This window comes from Gopherus evgoodei, chromosome 6, assembly GCF_007399415.2.
Source record: "Gopherus evgoodei ecotype Sinaloan lineage chromosome 6, rGopEvg1_v1.p, whole genome shotgun sequence".
NCBI lineage: Eukaryota > Metazoa > Chordata > Testudines > Testudinidae > Gopherus > Gopherus evgoodei.
The window spans coordinates 103,069,870-103,091,511 of record NC_044327.1 but is presented as its reverse complement, the minus strand read 5'-3'; the positions used below and the strand labels follow the sequence as shown (position 1 = coordinate 103,091,511).

The 21,642-nt window shown below is 43.5% G+C and overlaps 1 protein-coding gene across 1 annotated transcript in view; it reads left to right on the top strand.

The window, feature by feature from the left end:
• Positions 1-21,642, top strand: part of ITGA2 (integrin subunit alpha 2) — a 102,970-nt gene that overhangs the window by 14,482 nt on the left and 66,846 nt on the right. Inside the window, 1 exon segment of the mRNA XM_030566138.1 lies at positions 14,712-14,835. Within this exon segment, the coding sequence (XP_030421998.1) occupies positions 14,712-14,835 (124 nt within the window).

Genomic DNA, 21,642 nt, shown 5'->3' with positions numbered 1-21,642 from the left:
CACAGTATTCTCTATATTAGTTAATTTGACTTGAAATTAACATTATGCTGCTGCTTTGTTTTTATGTGCTACAAAATTTAATATGAAAAATGCAGAACTGTGTTGTACAAGCTGTGGAAAAGCTGGAGGTTCTGGAAGATGGAGCGAGAACCATTCATGTATTTGGTATTTAAGAAGGGAAGGAGATTTGTAATTGTATGAAAAACACATTACCGGGATATCACAGCTGATCAATTTAGTAAAAGTATAGTTAAGAATGTTGACATTTAAACTGCCATAGTTAGTTTCAAACTTAACACCCTTTGTGATTGGAGAAGTTCATACTTCTTTTAGAGCTACTGTTTCAGGCCGTTTAAGACTCAGGCAGACATCACTGCATTGATCTGTGCTTTTGGAAGATCATCTTCACAATCACAAGGAGTAAAAACATTTTTTGAATGGAAGCTTAGATTCCAGAGTGCAGTTTTGAGGTTAGAGGTATATTCTGTAGTTTCTTCTAGCCTGAGAAGGAAGCTTAGTAAGCAGGATGAAAAATATCTCTGCTGTCATACACTTGATATAATTTAAAGGAATGAGACACTGTGTATTGTGTCATGTATTTAATCATACTATTATCAATAAACTTCCCATTAATTTTTTTTTAAAAACCCTCATTGCTAAGTTTGGTCAAAAAGCAAAAATAAATACATAATCAGTGAATATATTTGACTTGTTTCACTAGTAATATATTTGCTGAATAGCATGTGACTAGCTATAGTCAGATACCATAACAATGTGAATCAGATTATTTAATTCCAGGAAAATTAAATTATGTATGTGCCAAGTATAACTTGACCAGCATCTCTCTTGCATTTATCTTCTTTCTCTTCCTGTTTTCTCTCCACCTTTTTCTTTCCTGTTGTCACTGTGCCAACTGTGGCAGATCTCAGGGCCTTGCAGTTCATTTTCACACTGGAGGAGAGACAGTGCTGTGTAGTGTGGGTATTTTCTTAGAGTAACTCGTTTATTTACACATTTATATATGTGAGTCTTTGGACAGAAGTAGACACACATGGCATATAAATAATACCCTCTTCCAGAAATATCAAGCAGCCATTTTAAAAAACTCTAGTGAGAGCAATTTAATGCAGTACTGCTGCTTGCAACAACTCCCCAAAATAAACTTAATTATAAAATTAACAATAATACAGTGTTTCTTCAAAATTACTTGCATGTTGAGGTCTGATATACACCTAAAACTTAGGTCGACCAAGCTATGTTGCACAGGTTGTGAAATTTTTCACAGTTGTGAGTAATAATTATGTTGACCTAACCCTCACTGTAGATGCAGCTAAGGCCTGGTCTACACTATGACTTTAGGTCAATTTAACAGCGTTACTTTGATTTAAGCCTGGACCCATCCACACGAAGAAGCCCTTTTTTTTTTACTTAAAAGGCTCTTTAAATCAATTTCTTTACTCCACCTCCGATGGGATTAGATCTGAAATTGGCTTTGCCGAGTCAAATTTGGGGTAGTGTGGACACAATTCAATGGTATTGGCCTCCGGGAGCTATCTCAGAGTGCTCCATTGTGACCGCTCTGGACAGCACTCTCAGCTCAGATGCACTGGTCAGGTAGACAGGAAAAGGCCCGCAAACTTTTGAATTTCATTTCCTATTTGGCCAGCGTGGCAAGGTGCAGGTGAGTGCAGCTCTCATCAGCACAGGTAACCATGATGGAGTCCCAGGATCACAAAAGAGCTCCCGCACGGACCGAACGGGAGGTACAGGATCTGCTCGCCATATGGGGAGACGAATCCGTGCTAGCTGAACTTCGTTCCAGTAAACGAAATGCCAAAACATTAGAAAAAGTCTCAAAGAGGCCACAACAGGGACACACAGCAGTGCCGCGTAAAAATTAAGGAGCTAAGGCAAGCCTACCACAAAACCAGAGAGGCAAATGGAAGGTCCGGAGCAGAGCCATAGACATGCCACTTCTACACTGAGCTGCATTCCATGCTAGGGGGTGCAGCAACTACTACCTCAACCCTGTGCTTTGACTTCATCAATGGAGAATCATGCATCAAGGAAGCAGGTTTGGGGGACGAGGAAGATAGCTCACAGCAAGGAAGTGGAGAAACTGGTTTCCCCCAACAGCCAAGATATGTTTCTCACCCTGGACCTGGAGCCTACCCAAGGCATGCTCACAGACCCTGTAGGCAGTGAAGGGCCCTCTGGTGAGTGTACCTTTGTAAATATTACACATGGTTTAAAGGCAAACGTGTTTAATGATTAATCTGCCCTGGCATTCGTGGCCAGTACAGCTACTGCAAAAGTCTGTTAACATATGGGGATGGAGCGGAAATCCTGGTGTTTGCTGGCATTCAGACAACATCCATTCCTTATCACTCTCCTGAAGATAACGCAGAGAGAGAGATCATTCATGGTCACCTGGTTGAAATAGGGTGCTATTATTAAGGGGACATTCAGAGGTGCCCGTTCGTGCTGGACTGTTTGCCTGTGGCTGAACAGAAATGTTCCCCGCTGTTAGACACGTGGTGTGGGGAGGGATGAAGCGATCATCCCAGAGAATAGCGTGGTGTGGGGGTTATTTGGGTTTGTGCTGCATGCTAACCTGCAAATCACAGTCCCTCCTTTTAAATTGCAAACCCATTTTAAATAGCCAACCCAATGGCTGCTTGGTATGGGAAATGAGGGCACTGCCCTTTGAAACCGTTCCCACATGTTATGAAAGTTAAAGAAGCCAAAAGACACTGGCTTACCATGGCTGCCTGCAAGCCGAATTCTGTTGCCTGGCACTGCATGAGTTATCTCTCACCCCACACCAGCAGGCCCTCAATATAATTAGAGGCAGAATGCTACCTTGTAATGAAGGCACATGTGCTGTGTAATGTGAACAGCAAGGTTTAATGGGAAAGAGTGATCTTATTGTTGTCTAAAATGTGTCTTTTTCACCACCAATCTCCCTTTTTTCCCCCCAGCAGCCACAAATGTTTCTCCTTCGCAGAGGCTAGCGAAGATTAAAAGGTGAAAAAAACGCACTCGGGATGAGATGTTGTCAGAGCTCCTGCTGTCCTCCCAGACTGACAGAGCACACCAGAAAGCGTGAAGGCAGACAATGTCAGAGTGCAGGAAAGCACAACAGGAACGTGAGGAGAGCTGGCAGTCTGAAGAAGATAGGTGGCGTCAGCTTGCTGACAGAAGGCAAGAGTTGATGCTTCAACTGCTGGAGCATCAAACTGATATGCTCCAGCATATGGTTGAGCTGCAGGAAACGCAGCAAGAGCACAGACCGCCACTACGGCCCCTGTGTAACCAACTGCCCTCCTCCCCAAGTTCCATAGCCTCCTCACCCAGAGCCCAAGAACACGGTCGGGGGGCCTCCGGCCACCCAACCACTCCACCCCAGAGAATTGCCCAAGCAACAGAAGGGTGGCCTTCAATAAGTTTTAAAGTTTTTAAGTTTAAGTTTTAAAGTGCGGTGTGGCCTTGTCCTTCCCTCCTCCCACACCCTTTCCAGTCTACCTTGGCAGTTATCCCTCTATTTGTGTGATGAATTAATACAGAATGTATGAATGTGAAGCAACAATGACTTTATTGCCTCTGCAAGCAGTGATCGAAGAGGGGGACGAGAGGGTGTTTAGCTTACAGGGAAGTAGAGTGAATCAAGGGGGGCGGTGTTCATCATGGAGAAACAAACAGAACTTTCACACCGTAGTCTGGCCATTCATGAAACTGGTTTTCAAAGCTTCTCTGATGCTCAGCGCATCCTGCTGTGCTCTTCTAACCGCCCTGGTGTCTGGCTGCGCGTAATCAGCGGCCAGGCTATTCGCCTCAACCTCCCACCCTCAATGTCGCTCCCTTACTCTCACAGATATTGTGGAGCACGCAGCAAGCAATAATAACAATGGAAATATTGGTTTCACTGAGGTCTATTCAAATCAGTAAACTGCGCCAGCGTGCTTTTAAACGTCCAAATGCACATTCTACCACCATTCTGCACTTGCTCAGCCTATAGTTGAACAGCTCCTGAGTACTGTCCAGGCTGCCTGTGTATGGGTTCATGAGCCATGGCATTAAGGGGTAGGCTGAGTCCCCAAGGGTAACTATAGGCATTTGAACATCTCCAATGGTTATTTTCTGGTCTGGGAAGAAAGTCCCTTCCTGCAGCTTTTGAAACAGACCAGAGTTCTTGAAGATGTGAGCGTCATGTACCTTTCCCGGCCATCCCACGTTGATGTTGATGAAACGTCCCTTGTGATCCACCAGTGCTTGCAGCAGCATTGAAAAGTACCCCTTTGGGTTTATGTACTCGCTGGCTTCGTGCTCCGGTGCCAAGATAGAGATATGGGTTCCGTGTATCGCCCCACCACAGTTAGGGAATCCCATTGCAGCAAAGCCATCCACCATGACCTGCACATTTCCCAGAGTCACTACCCTTCATATCAGCAGATCTTTTACTGCATGGACTACTTGGATCACAGCAGCCCCCACAGTAGATTTCCCCACTCCAAATTGATGCCTGACTGACCGGTAGCTGTCTGGCATTGTAAGTTCTACAGGGCTATCACCACTCACTTCTCAACTGTGAGGGCTGCTCTCATCTTGGTATTCTGGTGCTTCAGGGAAGGGAAAAGCAAGTCACAAAATTCCATGAAAGTTCCCCTACGCATGCAAAAGTTTTGCAGCCAGCCACTGGGAATCGTCCCAGGCCTGCAACACTATGTGGTCCCACCAGTCTATGCTTGTTTCCTGGGCCCAGAATCGGTGTTCCACAGCATGAACCTGCCCCATTGATACCATGATGTTCACATTACTGGGGCCCGTACTTTGCAAGAAGTCTATGTCCATGTCTAGGTCCTCATCAGTCTCGTCAGCGCGCTGCCATCGCCTCCTCACCTGGTTTTGCTTTGGCGGGTTCTGGTTCTGCATAGACTCCAGGATACTGCATGTGGTGTTTACAGTGCTCATAATTGCTACAGTGATCTCAGTGGGCTCCATGATCCCAGTGCTATGCCATCTGGGCTGAAAAAATGCGTGAAACGATTGTCTGCTCTGACTGAGGGAGGGGCGACTGATGACACAGCTTACAGGGAATTACAGTCCACAAAGGGGGTGGCTTTGCATCAAGGAGAAACACAAACAACTGTCACACACAGAATGGCCCCCTCAAGGATCAAACTCAAAACCAGCGGGCCATCGATTTCACAGAGGGCAGGAGGAAGCAAATGAATACAAAACAAATTGGGTCTATTTCTTGTTTTGATCCATTCCATCTATCTTTTACATCTTTAGGGTGGCAGCAGACGGTGCAGTTTGACTGCTAGCCATTGTCGTCTCCTGGGTGCTCAGCAGAAGGAGTCTGCCCAGGCACGTGTGACTGACCTCACCAAGGTTGGTTAAAAGAGCATCCAGGAATATGACGATGACAGCTACCAGTTATAATGCACCGTCTGCTGCCAAAAGGCAAGGAGCTGCTGCTATGTAGCAATGCAATCCAACGTCTGCCAACACCCAGGAGAGTTATGGTGACAGTCAGCTGTGTGGGTTCCATGCTTGCCGTGGTATGGCGTCTGCACATGTAATGCAGGAAAAAAGGCATGAAACCATTGTCTGCTGTTGCTATCACGGAGTGAGAAAGGGAGAGGGGGACCTGATGACATGTACCCAGAACCACCAGCGACATCAGGCATTGGGATCTGAACCCAGAATCCCACTGGGCAGCGGAGAATGTGGGAACTGTGGGATAGCTACTCACAGTGCAATGCTCCAGAAGTCGATGCTAGCCCCAGTACTGTGGACACAGTCCATCATCTTAATGCACTTAGAGCATTTTTTTTGTGGGGACACACACAGTCGACTGTATAAAAACGATTTCTGAAAAAACAACTTCTATCAATTCGAACTTGTTTCGTAGTGTAGACACATCCTAAGTCAATGGAAGAATACTTCTGTTGACCTAGCTATTAGCTCTTGAGGGTGTGGATTAACAGCCGTGATAGAAGACTGGAGTGTGTAGTGTCTACGCTGTTGGTGTAGTCTGCTTTGCAGCTATGTAGCTGCTATGGCACTGTTGCGTTTCTAATATAGACATTCCCTCAGGTTATGTCTACGCTGTAATCGTGTGGTGTGATTGTAGTGTAGACATACCTCAAAAGAACTTCTTAAAGTTCATGTAACAGCAGCATCTGATGACTCCTACTACAACTCCTGATGACTCCTTCCTATGACACTATAATGGGTCATACTGTATAGCTTCCTGAGTTATTTTCTTGTCTTTCCCTCTTCCTCTTATCTTTATCAGCCTTTCCCAACATTTGACCAGATTTTCAACTGAGATTTGGCCCCTTTGTCCTGGTCATATAGTGTAAAGGGGCTGTAACCTGAATACAGATTCCCAGCAGAGAATTCCCTCTGGTATATTGGGAAATTCCCTGTTGGCTGTAGGAGTGCTGGATCTGGGCCTGTTCCAGACAGACCATGCTCCCTCTTTTCGGGGGGTGTTGGGAGTGGAAAGGGGGCATGATGGAGCTCCACTATGCTATGCCCATCCTCTGCTGCTCCAGGGTTTATTAAGAAACCTATATCATTGGTGCAATTTTAGAGCTGTATGGAAGCAACTCTAAAAGCCATCAGGGCTGTGGTTGGCCCTCAGGTTCAGGGTGTTGTAACCAACTCCGTGACATACCATTCTCCCCATTGCACCAAGAGGAGCTTTGATGCCATTAAATAACATAGTGGACAGTGTTGCAGATGTGTGCATATTTAAAGCAAAATGTAGCCTTGGTTTTGGGGAAAGATCTACTTCTTTCTTGAGGTTTTGACAGCTGTGTGGATTTTTAGCAGTATGAATACTGAATGGAATACAAATGTAGCATAGTCTAATGTTACAGGCTACCTCTGTTTTGGTTGTATGGCTTATGGGTACGTGGTAAAGAGAAGTTTATACCATGTTCATTGGAAAAGGGGTGACATAGTCACAGAAAGTTTTCTTACTGGGAGAATAGTTTAAATGGTATGTACGACTTTTGTACCACATGTAAAACTTCAAAGTGGGCCTGTCGTGTTTGATCTTTGAGTCTCTACCATGTCTTTATAATTATGCCTACTTTTGCAGTATTTATTAGACTTTTTTCTGTATGTCCAAGATATAATTAACTACATCAGCGAATTTAACAAAATATTTTATCCAGTGCAGAGCTTTGATCTAATTAAAATGAGTCCACATTCCGATATGATTCTGCCATGGTTTGTGTCAATATGGTGAACTATTGCATTGTCTTCTCATTTGTAGTAAATAATTACTTTTTAAAATATTTTTAAACTGAAGACAAAACAGTACCTTTATGACATGAAATACACACTAATAATAAATCCATTAGAAACATAAGTTTTGCTGCATGAATTTGTAACAAGCAATCAAATACCAATAAAATCTCCTTTTGTTTCATAACATTTGATACTGCGAAATATAAAATTATTTTTGTTCTCGGTGATAATCAGGGCACTGGATCATAACTCTCATTTTCATCTTAACTGACTTTCCATGGCATGTTTACGTATTGCTCTTAAGGCAGTTTGTAGCCTACTTATTTAAAAACAAACAAACAATCCAAGTGGAACCCACAAGGATTTTTGTTTGTTTTTAAGTTTGTAATTGAAATATCACTTAGAGGCAGGGTGCACATTACATGCTTTGTTATATCAGAAAACCTTGCTTTAGCTTTTACCAAAATGTGGAAAGTATTTAAAAAATAGTAATAAAGAAGTTGTTATAGGCATTTTTAGACAAGTAATTTATATTTATGGAAAGACTTCCCAAATGTTCAGACTTAAATGTGCACAGCCTGAACATGTATTACTCTGCATTGTAATAGCAGCAAGGAAATAGTGATGTAGGTATGTAAAGCAGCTATGCACCCATCATCCCTGGCACCTATTATGTATGCCAGGAGAGGCATTAGACATGGACTGAATAGGTGAATGCATAATGATACTGCCCATCCTAAAAGGATACTGGCATTTTATTGGAATGTTGCCAGCAGACAAGTTGTGAACCTTTCTTCCCTAGATGTACTTTTTGTCTACCCAGTTCTTTTTCTAAAGGAGTCTCTCTCTTTCTGGTGAGATATGTGCAGGAGGTTTCAAATATGCTTCCAAATCCTGTGAGCTGGCTGTTGCAGGAACTTCCTTCCAGGGAGTGCAGAGGATTCTGGAATGAATTTACTTCTCCCAGTTTTCACCTATAAGTGAAGGAAGGGGATTGTAGTTTTTTGGGATTCTCATAGAGAATACTCAGCAAGGATTCACCTTAAAAGAAATAAAACTAGTGTACAAGCTTATTTATGTGGCTGTATATGTGGTAGTATTTACAAACAGAAGTTCAGATTGGTAACTTTTGGATGCCTGACTAATCTTTCACTGTGATCACTAAATGAAAATGTAGCTCTCTCTCACTGGAAGCCCAGAAAATCCAGCTAGTAGGGCAGACTTCTTATCAGGAGGATCTTGGATTCTGAAAATGAGTTGTATGAAGGCAACAGCTACTAAACATTTCCAGCCAAGAATATATAATACTTACAAACATAGGCAGTGCAGTGATTGGCATGTGTAAGTGCATAAGAGAGCTTTTGTTTGATCATAAGCTGAAAAAAGGTCTAAAATAGACATGGCATTTTTTGTAGGCAGGGTTATAGCTGTGTCGATCCCAGGATATTTGAGAGACAAGGCTCTCACAAACAGGTCCAGTAAAAGATATTACCTCACCCACCTTGTCTCTCTTGGCATTTTGATTCCACAATTATCTGAATTCCTTGTTCCCAGGTACTGTACTTTGATGTATAAAGTAGGGGAAAAAAATCTGTATATACCTGTTGTAATGTAAGTACTATACATGGCCATGGATTTGATTGGCAACTACATTTATTACAGGAAAAAGTCATAGGTCCTCTTCAGTGTTGCAGCTTCCCAGGAGAAAAAGAGAATTATTTTCTGCACTGAGCCCAAAGCAATTAACATTTGAATGAAGTATAACAAATAAGAGAGAACTCGAAACAGTTCTTAATATATTCAATGTGGTTCACTTAGTAAGGGCAGTCCAACCTTTTCAATGATATCAGTTAAATGCTAGTTTGGGGGCACCTTCCCAGGCCAAGTGCAGAAATCTAATTCCAGTTTCTAGAACGAGATAATTTTTGTAAGATTTAGCCACTAATGCCTAAATGGCGTTAAGAAGTAATAAAATTAAATTAAGTAAGGCTATGTCTGCGCTACAAAATTAAGTCAATCTAACTTATGTTGGCATACAGCTGCCTCAGTAAACACATTGCTTGTGTATGTTTACACTATGCTCCTTGTGTCAGTGGTGCTCATCCTCACCAGGGTTCTTGTATTGATTGTATTGTCAGTGTGGAAGGCTCCTGAAATTAACAGTCAACATTAACACTTACACTGCATTGACCTAACTACATCAACCATGACTCTATGTTGTTCATAGAGGTGAAGTTATTAAGTCGGCGTAGCAGGGCAGTAACATCAGCAGGAGTGAAATTTAAGTGTAGACACTCCATAGTTAGGTTGACGTAAGCTGCCTTGTGTTGACCTAACTGAAGTGTAGACCAGACCCAAGATACTAGCTCATTTGTTACTTGAACTTCAATGACACATGAAGGCTGGGTGCCTCTAGAAAATTTTCGAAGGGTATGCATGCCCCATGCCCTCCTGACTTAAAGAGGAGACTCTGGCAGCAGCCTCACTGTAGCCAGCACAGGTGCTCAGATCTTTGGCCTGTGGAGTGGTAAAGTGCTCCTCCCTTGCCATGGGGAAAGGGGTGCCAGCTGGCCTGATCATAGGTGAGGCAGGAGGTAACAGGCTGGGGCACCTGCATACCTGTCCAATGGAGAAGCCCCTGCCAAAGTTCTGGTGCTGCTGGTTGGGTTGCAGGGGACTGGAGGCCGTGGCACTTGCCTGAGCCTCCTGCCCTGGACAGGGTAGCTGTGAAAACAGGGGCTGCAGCCCAAAGGTCATGACTTTCCATGGGCAATGAGGAATAGAGTGCTCCCAGGGCTACACGTTACTGCTCCCTCCCTCCCCCCTGCACTTTCCAGGCTGTCCCAGTGCACATAGTGCAGCTGAAAATTTTTCAGGTGCTGGACAATACCAGATCATGTTCACCAGGATCTGGACTTATACCTGGAGCTGATACTGTGAAGCAATATTGGGTTAGATCGGGCTGGTGCATTGACAGAGATACTTCAGATGATACATATTTTCAAGGTCACTTCTTACTAGCACTGACTGGCTGGCTTGATGAAAGTAGGTGGGGGAAAGGGCAAAAGGAAGTGGTGTGTAAGGGGTAATGGATAGTAGAAAGAGTGCTGTGGTGATTGCAGAAGGGGAATTATGAGTAGGGGGGAGGAAGCGGGGCAGAAAGTGGGGGTAGTGGTAGGAGAAGAGGAGAAGGCAAGTCAGAAGGTGGTGGAGCAGGCGGTGGGTAAGATCAGAGGGGAGACAGGCAGTTTTTTGCAGCTGGGCTTGTCTCAGCCCAGCAACTCAGAGGATGCCAGCGGAGGAGCAGGCTAAGGGATATCCCTGGCACATAGCTCTGTGCTGTCTCCAGGACTGTCTGTATTGCCTCTGCCAGCTCACAGAGACAGGTTCCATTCCCCCCATGGATCCCCCTCGTCACATTATGGATGAGCCACCCAGCATTACAGCGAGCCTGGGCAGAGTTAACTGCAAACGCAGCACCTTCCAGGCTGGAGCTAACTCCACAGTAGCGCAAGTGAGCATTGGCGCTGATGGCCTGCAATCCCCTGCCCTGCCGGAGTGTGCTGCTCCCACTCACCAGACCTGAGCGGGCCTGGGCTCTGCTGCTGAGTGGAGTGAGGAGCAGGTGGGCTGCCTGCGCAACAGACTGAGCAGAGTGACAATGAGTCTTTACTAAAATGATCTCAGCATTTTGGTCATTGCCAGTCTGCCATAAATTGGGGGCCCATCCAGGTTTCCACTCTTCCACTGGTCTATGTGTAGTTACATGGGGCAAAATAGAATACACAATAATGTTACAGGAGACTCTCAGGCAATTTCTTATAATATCAGTTCCATATGTTAGTACCAAGAGTCTTAAGTGAGATGCTGTTAGCTACTGCACTGTTCAATTATGTATGATTTTTGACTGATAACATGAGAATAAATTAAGATGCAATTTAAAGATGGTGTTGAGATAAAGTGCCGGGAATTGGGAACACAACAGATATATTGGCAATAGCTTTACGGTAATCAGGTTTTTACATATGAAATGCCTTTAAAAGATCCATTCAACTGCTAGTGTAGGTGATTGTGATTACTGTAGGAAGTATTGTGAAATATACACAGTATTATGTCTGTTCATATCCTTCCTTCTCCACAATACCAATCAGATGTTTAGTGGCAAAGGAAGTTCTTTCATTCTTAACCATATTTCTTAAATGACTTGACTTGTAGCGAAAGGTAATTACTCATTTTCAAGTAGTCATCAGTAGATAACGGTTGTTTGGTATGACTAATATATGATTTCCTGTCTTAAGTTCATCACCAAATGTTAATAAATATGCAGGAGAGGCTGAGGGAACTGGGATTGTTTAGTCTGCAGAGGAGAAGAATGAGGGGGGATTTGATAGCTGCTTTCAACTACCTGAAGGGGGTTCCAAAGAAGATGGATCTAGACTGTTCTCAGTGGTACCAGATGACAGAACAAGGAGTAATGGTCTCAAGTTGCCATGGGGGAGGTTTAGGTTGGATATTAGGAAAAACTTTTTCTCTAGGAGGGTGGTGAAGCACTGGAACGAGTTACTGAGGGAGGTGGTGGAATCTCCTTCCTTAGAAGTTTTTAAGATCAGGCTTGGCAAAGCCCTGGCTGGGATGATTTATTTGGGGATTGGTCCTGCTTCGAGCAGGGGGTTGGGCTAGATGACTCCTGAGGTCCCTTCCAACCCTGATATTCTTTAATTCTAAGCTATGTGTATTTTTATGTGAGGAACATTTTGCTTTCTCCTTATGTATTTTGGGTTAAGATACGGTTTTAGGAGAGTTTATTGAAATGTTGCTTATTTTAAGTGGATTTTGCACCCTCAGGTTTCATTTTAGAACATCGTTGATCAAACTGGGGTCTACAGAAGCCTGGGGGTCCCCAAGAGTACTGCAGGGGGTTCGCAAGCCCAGCGGATCAACTCCTTCCCCTCCCTCCCAGCATCTCCTGCACAGTGGAGCCGGCGTGCAGGAGGCGCTGGGAGGGAGGGGGAACAGTGGGGATGGGGTGCGATCAGGGGAAGGTGCAAAATCACGTCTGGGGCCACTAGCCCCGCTGATCAACTAAGGTTGCCAACCCTCCCGGTTTCACTAGAAGTCTCCTGGAATCAGGTTCTATCTCCCGGAGGCTACTGATGCCAAACTGGGAGATTTTAGGCACTAAAGTTCGGTGATGCAGTGGGTCTAAGGCAGGCTCCCTGCCTGCCCTGGCTTTGTGTTGCTCCTGGAAGCAGCTGCATGTCCCTGTCGTCCTTGGGCGGTGCAAGGGGTCTTTGCATGCTGCCCCTGCCTCGAGCACTGATTCCGCAGCTCCCATTGGCCAGGCACTGTAGCTGCTACCAGAGAGATGTGCCAGTCACTTTTGGGAGCCTCCCAAAGTAAGCGCCGCCCAGCTGGAGCCTGCACCCCTCGCCCCCTCCTGCTCCCTGACTACCTTTCCCAGCTCAGAGCCCTGCAGCCAAATTCCCTCCTAGAACCTGCATTCCGCACCTCTTCCTGCACCCAAACTCCTTGTCCCAGCCTGGTGGAAGTGAGTGAGGATGAGGGAGAGTGAATGGTGGAGAGAGGGGAGATGGAGTGAGTGAGGGCAGGAAGGGGTGAAACAGGGGTGGGGCCTTGGGGGAAGGGGTGGAGTGGAGCATGGCCTGGGGCTGAGCAGGAGGGATTGGGGATCCCCAAAAACTTTAAATCAAAATGGGGGTTCTTGGGTTGCTAAAATTTGAGAACTGCTGCTTTAGAACATCACATGCTCAGTATATAGTGTGTAATATGATGGGCTGTATTCAGGATGCCTGTGTCCATGACTGGTATCCCTCTTAAAAGCTCTTCCAAAACTGGTCTTGAGACTGCCAGAAAAAGTCAGGCACAGTAACTACTGACATACCCATTAAGGCTGAAGGAATGCATTGACATGTTCCCTTAATTCTTAAGCAGGGGCAGCATTTGCAATTGGGTGGAGGGGTAGTTCCTCTTCCTCCTCACCCTCCCTGTAGGCTTTTCATAGGTCTATATTCTCCATTATGTCTTCCACTACCCCAACCGCTGCCTCAACTTTGCAGGATACAATATAATATTTTATGTGCTGACCCAACTGTGTCCTTCCCCACCCCTGAATCTTTCTGAGATGATGCCCCTGTTCTTAAGCGAAGACTTTGAAACATGTCATAGATTGGAAGAAACCCTTAAAGATCCCAATTATAAGGAATCCTTTAAACTCCTATCATAAATATTAAGGAACTTTAGGATTTCTTATATCTCATGTAAGATAACTGTTAGTACATAAATGTTATCATATGTAATGTATGTGTAAACAGAAATAGGTATAACTATCCATTCTGGAATGTAGGGCTCACTATGATTTTTTCAGCTGTACTGTTTTCTGATTAACGCACAATTATAGTTTGTATGGGTAGCACACACAGTCAGAATTGATCTTTGAGCTAACTTTTAGGTGATTTCATATTAATCAGTTATATAAGTACTATATATTGGTGGTGGTTATTTATAGATGGGTGGGAAGCATAGTCAGCTAAGCACAAGAGAGAAGCCAGGAGCTCTAAATTCTGATCTTGGCATCGTCACCAACTTGAATGGCCATGGACATGTCACTCACTATGTGTGAGGAAAAAAAAAATAAAACAGGGATGATACTTAGCTGCCCCAGGTAATATCTTTAAAAAAAAAAAAGTTCTAATTTCCCAATAGTGTTGTGAGCTTTAATTAGTTAATATCTGGTCAGTGCTTTGAAGATGCAAAGTGCTGTTTAAATACTAAGTATAGTTTATTTATTCACTTAGCCCTATATTTCCCAGGCTTCCATTTATAAGCTTATCTTCTCAGTGGCTTGTTCAGAAGAAAACGAACACTTAATATGTGAAAATAAAATGGCCCAAAACTGTAGACCTTCTATGATAAAGGAATAGGTCGATTTGATTGTGTTCTATTTCAAATGCAGCATTAGACTACACAAAGTATAAAGGACTTATTGTCATCAGTTGTTCTTCATTATAGTGTACATAAATAGGCCTTTAGGAAATCCAATGCTAGAAGGCTACCATATGTCCAAAGATAAAGGAGTATTAAAGACTACAGTAAAATATATTAAAATATATTCATTGTGTCTCTTGGATTCACACACATTGATAGCGCTACAAGATTTATTAAGCAATGTAGTTAATAGGTTATTAAACTCTGTCTACTGTACTGTCATGCCCATATAGTGCACTCACAAGCATTCATATAATCATAGATGGCTATTCATGTGTAGGGGTGGGAAAAACGTTGATTTTTATTGGGTGTGTCAAAGGCCACATTTTTAACTACTATATTAAGGGGAGTTGGCATAGACAGATGGGCTGTTTCAGTGGAATCAAGATTCTTTCTTTAATTGCTATTTACAGTAATATTAATCTTCCTGTTAACAGGCATTCTTCATAATTGCTGTGAAGCATACAATGTTGGGCTCCCAGAAGCAAAATTGTTTTCTGGTCCTTCAAGTGAGCAGTTTGGATATGCAGTTCAACAGTTTATAAATCATCAAGGCAAATGGTAAGAGTTTTCAGTTCTTTGTCCTGTGAAAAGATTAAGAGCAAATATGATGCAACTTTTTTCCTAAGTGCAGTTAAAAAGCTCACTTGAAAATGTTTCCATTATTTCATTTTCCTTTAAAAAAGAAACTTCTTGCTGGTAAAATACTAAATGACTTTATTTGACTAAAACTAAAAGGGGAAAACATTCAAAGAACAAAAGTATTTAAATGTTAAGTGTTTTTGAAAGAATGTATTCTGCTGTTATTTTATACCCAGTAATGTGACTAATATAAAAATCTTTTATATTTATTCCTGTTGATATTTCTTTGAGTGAGAGGTGTCACTTAGTAGATGTCATGTCTGAGAGTGCCATGCCTGGAAGAGAAGTTGTTTTAGAAATGATTAGACAATACTAATTGAAACAATGTTTCTTCTTTGAGGGCTGGTCCCGACCTATATTGCACACATGAGTATGCATGAGCACCAGGCTTCTGAGACTGGAAAATCTTTCAAGGCGCATCTGTTGGTCTGCACATACACCCTGGATCTCCTCATGCTCAGCACTGAGGGTATAAGGGGAGGTGTGGACCAACCGCCTCTTCAGTTCCTTCCTACTGCTACATGATCTCATTTGGACTCCTCTGTGTCTGGAATTATCCTCTCATCGTCTTTATCTCTGTAAATAGAATTGTACATAGTTTGTTACTGTTTTACGATATTTTACATAGTGTAGTTTAGTTTTTCCCCACCCTGGGGACCTTCTCTGTCCCCTCTTTTTCGGGAGTAGGACTATACCCAGAATTCCAAGGTTCAAGAACTGTCTCTCCTGTCCTTGCTTCTTCTCAGTCATCAGCGACCACCAGCCTACCTTAAGGAGCCACATATCTCCTCCAAGTGAAGTATCTGTTGCTTTTTCCAACTCCAGACCCAAGAGGGATGAAAGCTCTGACTGAGGAGGCATCTCATCAAGAAAGGCATGACACCCTAGTCAGATCCACCCGGAGAGACCCGCTTGTACATCAGGCTCAGTCCTCAAGCAGCGCACCACTGAGCATGAGCTCAGGAGTAGAGGCCAGATCAGAGAAACCTAAAGGCCTGTTGTCTCAGACATCTCACAAGACTAAGGGGCACCCTCACAGACATGAAAACAGATTTTCCCTCTAAACCGTTTCCAGGAGAAGGAATCCCTGCCTGACTCCTTCCAAATTGGGTGAGTCTTCACACACGGGTCCCAAGGACTTGGTTCTCGCTAAGCCTCCTGACCACAAAGGGAAAGCATGGAGGAGCAAAGTTCCGATGGTACTCAACCCAGTGCTGACACCAGAACCAACCATGACCGCTAGTAAGCCAAAGGATCGACATCTTTCAGCACTGACCAGGAGCTTCAGGTAGCGTGCTCGCGCGCTCTCTCTCTGTCACTTACACACACCCACACGCCCCTCTCCCACACACACTCTCTCTCTCTCTCTCTCACACACACACACACACACACACACACACACACACACACACACACACACACACACACACACACACACACACACACAGCCAGCCTGGCACCATAAGGACCCATCGTCCTCTAAGTCTGTGATGGCAATGGATACAGCAGAACTGACACCTGGGTCCTCTCAGACTCTCTGGGACGGACTGAGACATATTCTACACTGGGGGACCTTAGCTCTCCTGGACCCACAATCTCCTGCACTCTGGGGCACAGTCCTTCTAAGAGACATTTTGACCTCCAGAAAAGAATACCAACTCAAGGACAAGGAGTTACTCCCCTAGTCCATCCACAAATCAGAGGTTCATCCCACTGACACCAACAGTACTGCTGATTTGAGCCACAGCTGGCCTTCTGTCATGGAGTCCCCGGGCGATCCTCTGGAACTGCTCCCCACAAAGCCCGTCAGGACTTTGGGGAGCCTCCTCTCCCTTGGAGCAGACTGTCTTCAGGTCAAGAAGCTCACACGGCTTCAGCTCCTGGGTCTCTCCTAGGAGCATTCAGCAGAAGCCTCTCCGTTATGCTTCCCACAGCGAATCCACCCAGGCTGGGTCCTGGGGAAGCAACCAGGTCCTGCATCCCCACTTTGCAGTCAGACGTGACTCTTAGCCAGCCAGTAAAACAGAGGTTTATTTAGATGACAGGAACACAGTCCAGAACAGGTCTTGCCGGTACAGACAACAGGACCCCCTTTAGTTAGGTCCATCTGGAGCCCCAGGGAGGCCACAGCCCCATTGGGAGGCCTGAGCCCTGTCGGGCCTCCCCTCCATTTTCCAGCAAGCTTCCAAAAACTGCCAGACCCCCTCCAGCCCCTCCTCTCTGGGCTTTGTTGTTTTCCCGGGGTAGGAGGTCACCTGTTTTCTTTGTTTTCCCACACCTTTAGCATCCCCTTGCAGGGGGGAAGGGTCCAGGCCATTAGTTGCCAGGCGACAGAGGGTCGGCCATAACTGAGGCACCCACACAGTATTCAGAGGAAACATTAAAAACAGTCCCACTTTGTCACACCTTCTCATTGTCTAAATTCAAAGTTGAAGATGAACCATCACCCACCCACCCCAACTCAGGGAAGTTAGTCCAGATAGGGCTTTGAGAGTTCTTGGACCCATCCTTCATCCAAGCAGGGTTATTCTCCAAGAGATCGCGGGTATCCAGTGCTTTGGAGTCCCCCCAACAAGCCTTCACCCCTTCATACTGGCAGCACAGATGAGGTGATCCTTCTTGTATTTGGACAACTGGCTCCTAACAGGCAGATCTCATTTGGAAGTTCAGTTGGACAGCTTGTCCTTGCTCTTCCTTCTGGAAATCTGTGTAAACATGGAAAAGTCTGCTCGGACTGCTGCATAGCTCATAGACTTTATGGAGACAACTCTGGGCTCGGCTGCAGCAAGGTGTTACCTCCCTGTGGAGATATTCCAAGCCATAAGCAGTCTGATAAACCAAGTCATTCACAAACCCTGAACAACAGTCTGGGTCGTCTGTCTTTGCTAGGTCACATGGCCTCCTGTATTTACATAAAGCAGTTATCCAGGCTGCATCTCCATTGTCTGCATACCTGGCTCTGGTAAGTACATATGCCAGACAGAAACAGAATGAACATTATAGTGACAGTCCCTATCAGAATAAGGTCTTGGTAGATGAGCTCGGAACACATGTGCATTGGGGTCCTCTTCTTTCCTCCTACCTGACCTGTCACCTCACACAACAGTAATCACTGAAGCATCCCTCATAGGCTGGGAAGCCCCCATGTGTGGTCATCCAAGATATGTGGACACCTGGGGAGAGCAAGATGCATATCAGTCTGGAACTAAGAGCAGTCAGACAGGCCTGCAGTGCATTCCTCCCATTCATATGATCCTATCATTGTCCAGATAATGTGACGACCATCTTATATATAAACAAGGGGGGGGGGCAAAAATCTCACTGTGTGTGGAGGTGCTCATCTTATGGAACTGGTGTATATAGAACTACATTACAATTTCACCACCAGTCATGAGTGGCAGTTACACAATTCAGTGCTGAACATCTTCATCATTCAGCGGGGAATGCCATCTTGGGACCTGTTCACCTCCCAGATGAACAAGAAGTTCAATAAAAAGAACAGGAGTACTTGTGGCAGCTTAGAGACTACCAAATTTACTTGGGCATAAGCTTTCGGGGGCTATAGCCCACTTCACCAGATGCATAGAATGGAATATATAGTAAGAATATCTAACAATCTATCCTATCTATCTATACACACAACATGAAAAGGTGGAAGTTGCCATACCAACTCTAAGAGGATAATTAATTAAGAAGTTCAATGTATATTGTTGAGAGCAGCACGGGATCAGGACTCTAGTGACAGTGCCTCCTATTGTCCTGGACAAGCTACTTGAGGTACACTTTCCGTCCCATCCAACTACTACCCCAGGTTCTAACAAAATGCATCACGTCAAAGCACGAGTCATTCTCTTTACAACAAGTTGTCCAAGACAGTTCTGGTTTCTGGTCCTCCTGTGAATGTCAACCCATCAGCATTCAGTCCTTCCTGGATCTGCTAATACCAGAGAATAGCAGGATCAAACACCCCAGCTCAGACTCTCTTCACCTCATGGCTTGGTATTTGGATGGGCGTCAGACTTGGAGTGTTCATGTTCAGAGACTGTTCAAACTATTTCACTACCCACACGCCTTCCCCTCTGCCTCAGATTGTAACTGGATTCATGGTACAGAAGGAACTGAAGAGGCTGTCGGTTTGCATCTCCACTTATACTGCAGTGCTGAGCACAAGGAGATCCAGGGTGCAGCTGCGGACCAACCTATGCTACTTGCAAGATTTTCCATCCTCAGGTGCATGGTGTGCATAGGTATCCACATATGGAATACAGATAGGGGGCCACGCATGTTAAAGAACTTCCAATTACAGGTAAGTGATCTTCTCCTTTTATGGAAGATTTTACAGATGCATAGTATTGTATTGTGTGTGGGAGGGAGGGAGGGAGGAAAGAAAGGTAAGATCCTGCATTCAGAAGGTTAATATTATATGAATTGCACAAAACTTGTTAGTGACAGTTAAGGTTGCATCAGGACACACCCCCACCGACTCAAAATCTGAAAAAGTTGGAAATAAATTAAGGGAAAAGCATCCTTGCCACTTTCATATTGCCTACATTGCAGCAATAACACACTTCAACATACCATAATGCTTTCACACCTCCAACAAATACCAAAGCAATACGTGCCACAACTTCTTCACCCTTGCACTCAAGTGCAAAATCTTCAGGGCGATCTCAGACACATTTGTATCCACATATCTAACTGTCACACATTGCATACGTTTGGGAAATTATTCTGTCTTAATGTTGCTGATATTAATGTTACCATTTCTGGGAGATGGTTTGGTTTTCCAGATGGCCATCAAAAAAAATATTTTGATAAAAAAATTCCTGGCCAATTCTACCTACAAGTCTTAGTTCCTTAATTTAATGCCCTTCTATCTGGTGGTACAACAAGCACTTCCATATCTGGTGATATTTAAACGATGTCCAGAGGTGTATGTCTAAATGATGCAAATTTTGATTTAAACAATTTTGTTTCTGATATATTCTCAGCTGTTCATTTGAACCATGTAGTATGTATAACTGTGTTTCCTTATATCAAATCAGCCCTACTCAGGCCCTGGTGTATTCTGTCATTCTACAGCTACAGAATTTCTGTGGAATCCACCCCAACCACAGAACTGTGCTCCAGAATCTTCTATTTTTAAAATTGTTTGTAGTCTTCATGGTTTGAAAAAGCTGTAAAAACATGAATTGAGTGTAAACTAATTTATTGAATAATATGCATTTTAAAAAACCCTGCTTAATCACAAACATTAAGGCATCTGCAGTAGCAGAGGGATCTACTATATATACATATATAGTATATGTTATACTTAATTAATTTATTTTAAGATGATGTCTAGTGGTTTGGGTAAATACTTCTCCATAAATTAGAATAAAGTTAACACTGAAGCATTAATTAATATGTTTGTTTAACATTACCTGAAAGATACTAAGGGTCTGTACAACTTTGGCGAAAAGAAAATGTATAAAATCTGAAATTCTTTGTATTTAAAATTTAGAAATATCAATATTGAAATGTGCCATATTTAGAATTAACAGATATCATCTAAATTGTTATATGAAAAGTGTTCGAAAGTCATAATTTATCTCTTGTAAAAATAATTTTAAAACTCCTGCTTGATCACCTCTGGTTCTTATAAAAGGGATGGATGACAAATCTAATAAAACACTGGCTAAAATATTAATATTTTAGCTGATGATAAAATAAGTAGTTGTAAAATATGTAATGATCTTTCTCATCCATAAACGTGTCTGCCTTTTTATTTCTCTTACTACAGCTTTTACATGATCTTGAATGTAAGCATTATCTAGATCCCACCATTTCTCTGTTTTTATCCTATATGTAGAGATGGTCGCTAAGAGTTTAAGGTTGAACACAGCTCCACTTTCTCTGCTAAAAGCAAAGGAGAATTGAGCTCCTCTCTCTAGATTGGATAAGTACTGCTCTCCGCATGGTTCCCCTTCCTCATTGGTTACTGCAGAAAGTGTTCCCCATCCTATTTCTATTTATTTTGTCCACTTACTGTAGCTAAGCAACATAGCTCCTTTGGTCATCTATTTAAGCCTTTGTTCAAAACTACTGAAGGGAAGCTAAGCACATTCACCTGAAATGAATTGATTCCTATGAATGCTGCACTACACAATATTTTCCAAGTGTATTAGGAGTTCAATCCTTTTGTAAATTTTCTTTAATCTTATTACTGAAGAACTAGACCCAAGCCTCGTACAACCTAATTTTATATTATGCTTCCCTGTTACACCATTGTTAATGCAGTGAAAACTGTTTTCCACCTGTACTTGGTGGGTACTGACCAGGTTCAGGGGCAAAAAGAATGCAGGTCCTTGGCATATAACTTCCCCTATCTTTTCCACATGTTCATAGAAAATTAATGTTATGAATCTGCAAATGCTTTTTGCAGGTATGCACTTAGTCATCACTTATCTCATTACAGCATGTCTGGCCATTGTCCCATACGGGTCAAGGGAAGTTTTAATAGCCCTCTCTCTATTTATCAGGATCCACCACAGCCTATTCAGTGAAGAAAGTGAAAAAGTTTCTTCTTACAATTTCTAATGACTTCTTGAGAGAGACTGAAAGTAGGGCACTCACTCTTTGCTTTGTTGTTTTTCACCTTTTCATTTCTAGATTATTTTCTTTCTCATATGCAGGGAAAAGATTTATTGTTCCTTTGTTATAAAATAAAGGCTCTTTTTAGATCTA